Raw genomic sequence first — 12,145 nt, forward strand, 5'->3', positions numbered from 1 at the left:
TCATGCACCAACCTCTGGGAAAATCGAATGACACAATGGACTATTAAAGACTACACTGAGAGCAATGGGTAGTGGGACTTTTAAACACTGGGATACACACTGAGCAAAAGCTACCTGGTTAGTTAACACTACAGAATTGGGCTGAGCTGGCCTACTCAAAACTTTACATACTGTGGAAGCAAATAAACTTCTTGTAGTGCACATAAAAAGTATGTTAAGAAAAACCATCTGGGTATTTCTACTCAGACAATGACAAACTCATTCACAGAACTGCTTTTAGTCAAGCACTTGGGTGTGCTTGGTGAGTAATGTGTGAGTAATTTACATGCTGGGGATGTCCCATGGTGGGAAAGTACCATATGTACCTTAAGGGGATTTGATTTTTGGTTAGAATAGCCAATGAACTAAATTGTTTGATACTAACTGCTATAAAACACTGTATATTATCACTTCTAGGACACCTATACACCAACCACCACGGTGGACACCTCATGGCACTCATCTCTGCCACGCTGGATTTGCGGATCTGAGCCCAACTCCCTCTTGATCACTGTATTAAGGAAGAATTAACTTTGATGAAACCAGAAATGCACAGTAGTGATGGAATCGGAACTGGCTCCAGCATGCAATAATCCAGCACCACACACCAACTTTCCTGCCCTGAAAGACTGTTACATGGAGCCCAAAGTCATGGACTAAATAAACTTGACATTTTATAGGGATGCCCATAGTCTAAGGGAATAATGCCTGTGTGTACAGGCACAGGAAAGGTGATGGGGTACTGGAAAGTGTGGGCATGCTACGCCCAATGTCTCCTCTGCACAGGAAAGACAGACCTCCTGTGGTAGTTCCAGAGAGGGACACAAAAATGGTCAGAGGGATGGAACACTTCTCCTATAAAGACAGGCTGAGAGAGTTGGGATCATTCAGCCTGAAGAAAAGAAAGCTATGGGGAGATCTTACAGCAGCCTTTCAATAATGAAAGGAGAATTATAAGAAAGATAGGGACAGACTTTCTAGCAGGGCCTGTTGCAATAGTATACGGAATAATCATTTTGAAGTAAAAGAGGGAAGATTTCGAGTAGATATAAGGAGGAAGACATTTTTTATGATGAGGGTGGTGAAACACTGAAACAGGTTGCCCAGAGAGGTGGCAGATGCCCCATCCCTGGAAACATTCAAGGTCAGGCTGGACAGGCTCTGAGCAACTTCATCTAGTTAAAGATGTCCCTGCTCACTGCAGTGGGGCGGACTAGATGACCTTTAAAGGTCCCTTTAACCCAAACCATTCTATGATTTGGTTGTTAGAAGGTTATGCAAATGGTTAAAACTAAAGTAACAAGGCAATTATTAGTGCTAAGTATCCAGACACTCATTAAGTTTCTGCTTTTCAGAACTGTCTGAACCTGGTTAATTTTTCCACACTTATAAATAATGAACTCTGAAACTACATTAATGCTACAAAGAGTTTGTTTTCTTTTATGTCTTTCTAACAGTAATTCCAATAGCTAGGTAGTAGTTACCTCATGTATTAACAGTTCCAGTGATTTTGCAACTTGCCTGTTCAAATTTGTATAGATTGTTGGGAAAAAAATTGTTTTAGTTATACACCCTGCAATTGTGTTTACATTCAACCTGCAATTTTCAACAGAAAATGAAAGTCACCCATTGAAGGAAAATCTGCAGGATCTCTAGTATGCACAGTACAGACAGACAAGAGACTTCTTATAATCCCATTTGTCTGTTACACCTGACAAGACTTTTATGTTACAGTGGGGCCAGCGGTCAGTGGAAATTATCAAGGCAATTGCTTAAAGGAAATGCATCAGTCAAATGCCAAATATCACACCAAAGAGCTAAAATAACTTTTCTTGCTGTACTTTCTTCAGCAGATGAGGAAGGAAAATAATTCTCAGCCATCAACATGGCCCCCAGAAACAAGGCCCTGGGGAAGTTGAGAACCACTCCTGAAATTTTCTTTGTATGAGTGCTTTATTTAAAGTCAAATTTTTCCTACTCAGGGAAGAGAGGGGCTATGGAAAAAAACCACCTGAATAACAGAAGCACATATAGAAACTAGAAACTTTAATGATGAGACAACCAAAGAGCTCTGTGAAGAGTTATTCCAGCTGCACCTGTCTTCTGAAGAGATTATTACGTGAAGTGACACTTCACCTCTCAGCACCCAAGTCGCAGAATTATTAATGGCACAGCTCCTGTGCCAGACACAGCCAACATGCCTTGGCTCTTGGTTTGTATCTACAGTAAGGGCCCTTCCAGAACAAGGACATAGAATTTGAAGGCAGTTTTGCCACAAGCTCATTCTCCAAGATTCTATTTTGATTTAGTAGAATCAATTTGGTCACATCTCTTTCACACTAAAGTGAATTACCCATAATAAAACAGTGCAGAGAAAGTAGAGCTAATTCTGCTTTCAGGGGTCTCAGAACCTGCTGGACTTAACAGCCTGGGCTTCATGCTACACAATGGCAGCAGAACTGTTTTCAGGCTCCAAACAAGTGTGGAAGAAACAGCACAGCAAACTGACTGCTTGCACACTTTAGAGGTGAAAGTTGGAGGAAAGCAAGATTAACCAAGACTCTCTTCTTCTTCTCATGCTAAATCTCTGTTTTTCTCCCTTACCGTGTCCCAAACTCTTCTTATGTTCAGTAAGCTGTGACTATTGGTAATTTCCTGCCACCTCAAGAAAGGCACCATGTAAATTATGCCATTCTATTCATTTCTTGAAAGAAGGAATAAAGACGCTGCAGCTACGGTAAAGCAATTTGCCAGCTGCCAGTTTTAAAAGATCCTCAATATATCCTCTGCAGTCTTTCAGAACAGTAAGCACAAAAAGATAATTTTATTTGCTAGACAACTACTTAGAAACAGTCAAGAAAACTAATCTTGTTGAGACAGACCTTTGTATACAGGCACATGCATATGTGTGCGAGTATATATGGAATTATATTGAGGAAAATATTAAATTGACAAGCTCTGATAACAGAAAAAAAAAGCTTTTTCATCTTACCTCGGTTCCTTCTTAGCAAAAAGAAAAACAGGAGGAGTACTTGTAGCTCATAAACCAAGTCAGAGAAAGCTCTGCGTGTATCAGTGGGTCACAGGATGACTATGTACTGCCAAAGTGATGTCTCTAATAACGGCCTTTTTAGGATTACCATGAAAAATATGTCCAGCAGATATGGAGAGAAATTAATCCTGCTTTTCAAAGCTTACAGGAAAATTCACCTGTGTTCTCTGAACAACTGTAATTACCCCAGGCATCCCAAACCCATGCCTTTCCTCCTTCCCTCTGTTTATTATTTTTTAACTAAATCTTTCTTAAAGCTATTTCCAATATTTAACCATATTAATGCAGGTTGTACATTATAAAATAATCTTCCAGTTCTCTTATTGGCTTCTGCTGTGCAACATTCATTGGTAACTAGTAAGAATATGCAATATTATCAGGTATTGATTTACAGTGCTGCTATAACCTATTTGACTCTATTGGCTCCTTGTCGTGTTCCTTAGTGACTTGCAACTCCATTTCACTCTATAAAAATAACAGAAGGCTAGATTACAAAATCAAGCCAACTTTGGGGCTGCTTACCCTAAAACTATTTAAGATTTTTTTTCAGTTAAGCACTGATGCAGTAAAAGAAAAAAAAAAAAAAAAAAAAATTCCAAGCTTTCAGCACCCTCTACAGGCTAACTATTTTGATGCAATTAAGCATGTAGCAGTAAAACTACTGTCATCAATGATAATCACAACAGCACACTCAAATAATTGCAGTATTTTGAAAAAAAAAAAAAAATAGAAAAAACAGTAACAACAAAAAACCCAATAAACCCAAACAAAACAGGTAAATATGTAATTGCCAACCACAAGGAATTCATTTCACTAACAAAAAAGACGCACCCCAGTGATTATGATAGCCTTTGAAGTATTTTATGCAAAAAGCAGCATCAAATCACTGTTTTTATCCAGTCACGTCAGATAAATTCTTATAAAAGCAAATTCCCATATAACTTTTCAGAGTGATCTGCTCTGTGTGGTTCTCATTAAGAAAAGGTTTCATGCCTTCAGCTACTCAGAAAACAAACAGAACAATTAGCTTACCATCCCTGTTGGACAGCAAACAAACAAGGCCATTAAGGCATGTGTCAGTCACTTCGGTGATGTTAGTTGCACATCTGCCTATAGCTTGAATTGTAGCTGCAGCAAACTGTTTATCTTGGCTTTTCACGTAAGTCTAAGGAAACAGGATTTTCGTTAGTCATTACACGAGTCTTGTCAACCAAATACTTACCTACCCTATTATCCTCATAAGACAAACATACTCTGTAACAAATTCCATCTAGCAACCTACATTACATGTTAGAAATTGCACTTTTTTTCACCTCACCTAGGAGACATTTTCTTGCTGCTTTGGTCACTCATAGCCATGCAAACCTCTGATTTCAAGAAAGCTTGGGGCAGGGAACAATTACCCAAAACCAGCAATTAGTTTCTGTGCAAGCATGGAGGGGTTGATGAGCTCTCTCTTTGAAGAGGTTTCAGTTCATTTAACCAGGAGCATCTGTGAAACTACGAATAACCTACCTGCCTGAGAACCAGTACCTTTCAGAGAAATCCAGCCAGAGAACTGAAGCAGTGAAAATACATGTCATAAGCAAAGAGCAAAGAAAGAAGGACAGACACTGTTTCACAATACTGGCAGAACATCTTGCTGATACATATACAGATATTTGAAATAATACTATTTCAACAAATGACTTACAGAAATTAGGTTTGGCAGTAAATGCTAACAGCCAAATATTGCTAAAATTAAGACCCTATCTTCTTGTGACTTACAGTGTCAGTCACACTGGTAGAATTTGTTTTAAAGAATTTGGAATAATTGGGTTTTTCTCATCACTTGTTTTGTTTTGTTTTTCTAGCTGGAAGGAGAGAGAAACAAAACACTGAAACGCCTTTCCACATATAAAAAGCTTCATCATATACTATGATATGAGACAGCTTCATTTCCATTCCAAGAACATTTCACCCTGGAAAGGATATTGACTTGAAAAAACAAAGACCAAGAATCTAGATGAAACATCCAGTAATGACAACTGGCCAACAGAAAGTGTTTCATGTAAAAAAAATACACTTTTGCACAAACCTGAAATTCTCGAAGCAGAGTTGATATGTTGGCTTCATTTGCTAAATTTGTCAAGATTTCAAGCTGCAAGAAAAAGGTATTTTATCAAAAGCTAAAATAAAATCTTATGAAAAGCACCACATATATACTACACTTCTATTGTTTATAAGTAAAAGATAATACTACTAAAAATACCACTTACAATTCAACAGAATTTACCAGATTTTAGTATAAACTAGTAGCATCACTGCATTCTGAAGGAATATTCTACTTGCAAGTATAAACAAGATTTTCAAAGCAGGACTCTATGGTTCAGTGATGCATGTTCTATAAGCTCTACCTTTAGTGTTGCACTGCATACCAAATGAGCTTGAAATACTTCTGGCAGCATGGCTTCCAGTGTTAAAAAACAGGCCTTAGAATATAGGAACCATGTGACACTGTAAGAAGTAACAAATCACAACTAAGGGGAAGTTTAGATTGGATATAAGGAAGAAGTTCTTTACTGTAAGGGTGGTGAGGCACTGGAATGGGTTGCCCAGGGAAGTTGTGAATAGTCTGTCCCTGGCAGTGTTCAGGGCCAGATTGGACAGTGCCTTGGGTGACATGGTTCAGTGGGAGGTGTTCCTGCCCATGGCACGGGGGTTGGAAGCATATGATCTTAAGGTCCTTTCCAACCCTAACTATTCTATGATTCTATGATTCTAACTGCAGATGGTGAAAAAATAAAGTGTCCATTATATTCAGATGAACTGCAATGAAAGACCTTTAAACTGGGCAATTAAGCCATCGCAGCTACAAACCTCCTGAGATCTTAATCAACATCAGCAACATCCTTTTCTTTGTTCTCAGTGAACAAGAGGACCATATACAACACTTGGCATATACTGTTAAAATGCTATGCTTCCAGGCTGTTCTAACTTTGTAGAAGAAAGAGTTTCAGTACAATCTAAATGAGGTAACTTGAAGAAAAAGACAACTCTGTCTCTGTAAAGGAAAGTTATACCCCAGAAATCTGTTGGTATTTTTTGAGCTGGATGCACACAGACAAGGACACTTACTGATACAGTCTGCCCATACTTCTGAAGCAATTCGATAAGACTACCACCAATGGTTCTTAAAGATACATACCTAGCACAGCATATAAGCAAGTGGATAAATGGAAGAGAAGAACAAGTGGGAAAAAAAAAAAAAAGCTATTTTACAGTACTAAAAGGCTATCAGTGGAATCCCATAAACATCTCTGTTGGTCTTTTGCTTTTGAACATATTTATATAAGAACTATGAAAGAAACAAGAAGACAAATGATAAAGTTTTTGGCTGATGCCACAGTTCTCAGAGAAATTAAGACAAAGGCTGACCATAAAATGCTGCATAAAAAAAAAATTAAATATTAGGTGACTGGTTAACAAAATGGCAAAATAAAAAAATCACCAAAGGTAAATGTAATGTCCACAACTGGGGAAAAACCTTGGCTTTAAAGAAAATGAGCTGAGCTCTGAGCTGATTACTAAAATTGTAACTGAGAATTTGTGGCTAAAATAGATAATTCCATGGAAATACAAGCTCAATGCTAATCAGTGATTAAAAAAGCAAACTTGATGTTGGGAAAGAAACAGAGAATGAAACAGAAATCAAAACAGTGCAGCAGATGAATTTCAGGTTGCTCCTACATCTTAAACAGGTTTGCCTATCTTAAAGGAGATAGGATGGCTATGGAGGGAGGGGCTGGAGAAATCACAAGATTTTCTTATGTCTATAACAGTGTAGGTTGACCTAAACTTTTCAGCCACAAAGAGCTGAGACAATGAAAGGAAAAAAATAATTTGTACTTCTCCACCAGTGTATTACCAATTAATACAGGAATTTAAATTTATTAACTTTAATTTATTTCAGGAGTAACTTTTGCTGGATAACACTAAGTCTTACCAGTATTCCTAACAGTTTTCATAATCATTATTGCGGCAATGATCTTTTTACCTCCAACTGCCACAAATTTATTTAAATTTAAAATTGGACTAATAAAAATATGACAGGTTGGCCATATCGATCATGGACTCCACCACTCTGCACGTGTAATGAGTGCAACACTGATGTAAAGTGAAAATAAGGAAGAAATGTTTCTTAAAGAAACCTGTGCCTTCCACTCCAAACACAAGTGCCTATGACAATGTAAAGCAAAACTAGAGAAAAGGCTCGTAATAATAGACCATTTTTTAGCTATTGTTTTATCAACGATTTCATGTGCAAAAAAAAGACTAGAGAAAATAAGAAGACGACAGCCTAAAACACACACTGAGATGTGGCCTTGGGGAAAGTCTAAAGTATTTCTCATGTCGCATGCTGCCTTCGAAGTAAATCTGGGACTGTAACACTGTCCCATTTTGTTCAGAGGAACAGATTTAAACTCTTTTTAAGCTAACAATATTGAAGACTGTGTGATTTAATTTCTCTTCATTTGAGAAGTTTCTTTCTCCCATGAAAATAGTCAAACTCTAAATGTTTGAATGGCTGGTTAGATTAAAATAGTAACACTCTCTATCACTCCAAGATACCAAAAGCTGTAGAGGAAACCATAGCTTACCTGCCAAATAAAACATGGTAACAAGAGAAGTTTCAGATTGCCTGACAAGTCTAAAGCACACTTGCAGATTTAACTAAAAGCCACAACTCCACACTCCATAGTGAAAAAAATGTAACATCATAAACTGATGTGTGTCATAATAGTGCAAGAAAATTTTACCTTCCTGGTGCAAACAGGTCTGTCTAGCGGTATAACTCGATTTCAAACTCACCTTCAGTGTTTTGATCATTGTTGGGTCAGTTGACCTAACATAGAAACTCTTCAGATAAGGTTCAAACATACCCTGAAAAACAGACATAATTTAAGTAGCTTGCCTGTGTTTCACATAAAACATGATTTAGAAAACTCTAAATAGGTTGTACCTTTCTCTGAATTGACATAGTGGCAATATTTTGCAGAACAATATACTGCACCTCCCTAGAATTTGAAAAGAAAAACAACGGTTATCCTGCAAAATTACAAATACATAGAATAATGCAACATAGCAAAGAAAGTCCATAGAATCATAGAACAGTTTGAGTTGAAAGGGACCTTAAAGATCATCTAGCTTCAACCCCCACCTTGCTATAGGCAGAGAAACCTTCCACTGGGCCAGGTTGCTCAAAGCCTTGTTCAACCTGGCGTTGAACACTTCCTGGAACAGGGTATCCACAGCTTCTCTGGGCAACCTGTTCCAGTGTCAGTATGAAGGAAAAAATCACTGACACTAGTGTAATGCTTCTTGTAAGCCTTGGTCTTTGTTTAAACCAAATTTTTTTTTTCAAAAATCGTCATCCTGGCTTCTCCAGAAGTAGCTCACAAAAACCTTGCATTTTATCTACCATCCTGAAACTTAAGTATTTCAGGTTGACATAGCTAAGAACAAAAACACATGGCCTTTACCTGCAGCATGAGAATGACTGTGTCACTTACAAGTACAGCTAATCCTTGCACAACCAGCAAGAGCTGCTATGACCTTTTTTAGTCTTAAAAAATTTCCTAATAATTCTCAAAAAGGGAGAGTATCTCCAGTTACTTAAGACTATATAATGACATACATACACATCTATCAAAAAGCAGTACTTTAACATAATAAGCTTTGAGAGAAGCAGACTACAGAAATATGCAATATTCTAAACACAAAACCATGAAATAAGTTTGGAGGATATTCTCATTATTAACGAGTTAGTTGAAAAGCTGCAGCAGGAGTCAGCAAAAAAAAAAAAATATCTGGGCAGTACACTAAAGCTTTTAAACTACAGAGTTTCTGCCACCAATTGCTTAAAAACTAAGTAATAATTTAAAAGCAATTTTTGTGAACCATGAGTGCTCAAATTCTTTCATGACACAAATCCCATTCTAATAGAGAAATCATCACATCCATTATCTCCTCTTATTCAAAACTGTTTAACAGCCCTCTGGTAATTACAGCTGTTGCTTACAAAAGAAAAGTAATAATAGAGAAGTACTTAATATCTTTTAAACCTATTTTTAGGTAATTCTTACATAGGTACATGGAAATAGTCAGCTGTACATGAACAACCAGGTCTGGAAATTGCTATGAAATGCTCTTCCAGGCACTCTCACCCTAACTAGGTTATAGTTTATTTGACATTAATTCAAAGGCCATAGGCACATAACTTCAAGGGCAAACAGCAAAAGCTTATTTCAAAATGGGCCTAACAGCAAAAGCATTTCACACAGACTGGTAACAGAGAACAGACAATCCATTCAGCACAGGAAAATCAGAAGACTAGCATCATATTAGGCATTAGCTGAGATACAGGAAAGATGTGACTTCTCTTTTGACGAAATCTGAGTATAAATGAGCAATAAACAATATGCAAAAATAATCTTTTCAACCTGTATGAGTTTTGTTCTATACATTACCTGTGCATACTCGAAACTGCTTTAACCATTTTACTTATCTTTGTATAAAGCAAATGGAAGCATACTGTACTACAAAACCAAGCGCAAAAATAACAGTGATTTGTTTTCACCTGAAACAAAAATATGAAAGTTCTACCAAGCCCAATTTTACTTCTTTACTAACTTTTAAATGATTGAGACATTAGCCATAGCTGAGCTGCAAAAGTTTAGGGAGTAAGATGAGTTGTACGGTGACCAGGCTTAGAAAAGTTAAAGTCCAACTAAGATGAGTAATCTTGTCAGACACAACAAACATGGCTTTGGTGGTTTTTTTTTTGTTGTTGTTGGGGAGGTTTATTTGTTCGTTTTTCTGTTCCTTTTTGTTTGATTTTCTTTTTCAGTTTTTAGTATGCTTGATGTGGCCAACTTTAAAAAATAAATAACTTTTGCATCAAAGTTCTAGCAAAAATACCATATTTAGTTAGAAAGTTGTTCTGAAAACATCTTAATATTGTGTCAATATTATATTGTGTTAATATTACCACCTCAAGGCTTTTCAAACAGGTACATGAAGTTCAAGATCTAAAAGCTGAGCAAAAAAACCCCACCACTTCTACACAGCAAATTTTGGCATAATACACCAAAACTATCAAATACAAAGGAAAAAAGAGTATTATCAATCTTATGAAACGTACGACCAGTGAAACCCTTCATAGGAAAGTAGACAATTTCACACTGAAGATGATAAAGTCAAAATTAGATGTCCTGAATGTAATATAAACTTGTTCTTTAAAAACAGTCTGAGTATTAAAGAAACAAAGGGGATTCAATAGCATCAAGTGGTACTCTAAAAAAAAAAAAAAAGAAGTTTCTTAGTTTCTCTGTCCATAAGCCTTCAATATAAAGTGCAGGAAAAAAAAAACCCACATCTGAAGACTTCTTCAGTGCGTAGCAAGACAATAAGGAACGAAGGAACTCCAATGTCATTAAAATTCTACTAATTTCCAACAATAAAGAAATCAAGAAACTAAGCAAACTAGTTAGCACTGCCTCTATCTGTATGGTAACTAGGCAGCCAGGATTCTTATCAGAATGAAAGTCCTAATAAACAATAGTTAATATCAGTGATCATTCAATAACACAATACTGCATGATCCCTGGATATGATACAGAAAATGACAGAATTAATGATCATTTGGTGAGTAAAAATTAGTATTACAAGACAATTTTAAAATGAAACAAATACTGCAACAGTTACATTCTTATAACCACACCTAAGCAGTATGTACAAAAAACTCACAAAAAAGTAGACATGGCAGTGTAAAGTACGGACCAGACCTACCTATTACTACGAAGTAAACGCACCAACGACTTAGAAACAATAGCAGCTTCGGATTTTGGTGCCAAATGCCAATACAGCTGTGAAACTGCCATTACCACCTAAAAGAACATTCAGAACAGCATGTTATCTTCAAATCATAGTACATACCTATCACATTTGCTTCAGACCTGCAGAGGTTACCAATTCACTTTTCAGAAAGCAAAATGCATACCCATGTTCTTTGAAATCAACAAAGCAGTTTGGGGAAAAACATCAGAAGAAGGATTATTTCTAAAATCAGAGCTAAGTAAGTACCTTTCATTCTTCCCACTATTTGTATACAGAAGGAAGTGGAAGAAGAAAAAAGAGAAAAGTAATAGAAATTGTAAACATACAGATATCACCCCTACTAAGTCAGTATTGCTAACATCATCTGCACAAATTAATTAGGAAATACTGTTTAAAACTTCTGCAAATTTTATCCTCCTTATTAAAAGAAGAGGATATTACCCCTATTATTTAGTTTCCACTTCAAACCTTTTATTCCATTATCTTACTTCACAATTTATAATACAACAGCTGCTTTAACTGGCAACTTCTAAGCCTCAAATCCAACAGAAAGCTAAAACTGCAAGGTTGTATGCCAACATCCTGGCTAGCAAAAACCAGAAGACTGGTCTATATGTAATATAAACACCATAATTTTTTTTTCTCTTCAAGTTTTCTCATAAGGAAAAGACAAGTGATGAGCTTTATGCTAGTAAGCTATGTCACAACCTTTCCTACAATACTGTCATGGTCAACTTTCTGTTCAAAACAAAACAAATCACTGAAAGGAGACTCCAGGTAAAGCTATCATTACAAAACTTGCCTTAGTATCTTGGTACTTTCTTAGTACCATTGAAACAAAAATTATTATTAAACAATAAAAAGTCATTAAAAACATCACAAAAGAATTAACAACTGGAAGATTTTTAGCAATATACTAGAGGGATCTTTTATTACTGACAAAAATCTAAGATCAGAGAGAAAGCTATTAACTGCTGACAAATTGTGTGAATGGTACAAAAATTGGTGTAATAGCACTTCAGAGCAGCATGATTTCATTTGAGGAACTACACTAAACATCTCAGTTAACTTTAATATCGGAAAGTTAAAAGATCATAAATGTGAGAATCAATACCATATTTAACAGATATAAAGAAAGTAATTTATGGAATGTGTAAGATAGCAACTGAACCTGTT

General features: G+C 36.3%; 1 protein-coding gene across 6 annotated transcripts in view; it reads right to left on the reverse strand.

Annotated features, from left to right (window-relative positions):
* Positions 1-12,145, reverse strand: part of AP3B1 (adaptor related protein complex 3 subunit beta 1) — a 163,574-nt gene that overhangs the window by 82,811 nt on the left and 68,618 nt on the right. For all 6 annotated transcript variants that reach the window (XR_009747291.1, XM_061475765.1, XM_061475769.1 and 3 more), the window contains 5 exons: positions 10,922-11,019; positions 8,094-8,148; positions 7,943-8,014; positions 5,169-5,231; positions 4,124-4,256 (listed from right to left, as the gene is read on the reverse strand). Coding sequence is in view for 5 of the 6 variants with exons in the window: in XM_061475765.1 (XP_061331749.1) it covers positions 4,124-4,256; positions 5,169-5,231; positions 7,943-8,014; positions 8,094-8,148; positions 10,922-11,019 (421 nt within the window). In the remaining variant the exon portion in view is untranslated. The remainder of the gene's footprint in view (positions 1-4,123; positions 4,257-5,168; positions 5,232-7,942; positions 8,015-8,093; positions 8,149-10,921; positions 11,020-12,145) is intronic.

This window comes from Pezoporus flaviventris, unplaced genomic scaffold, assembly GCF_033815535.1.
Source record: "Pezoporus flaviventris isolate CSIRO_AGI_PZ_B2104156 unplaced genomic scaffold, CSIRO_AGI_Pfla_v1 ptg000090l, whole genome shotgun sequence".
Classification (NCBI taxonomy): Eukaryota; Metazoa; Chordata; class Aves; order Psittaciformes; family Psittacidae; genus Pezoporus; species Pezoporus flaviventris.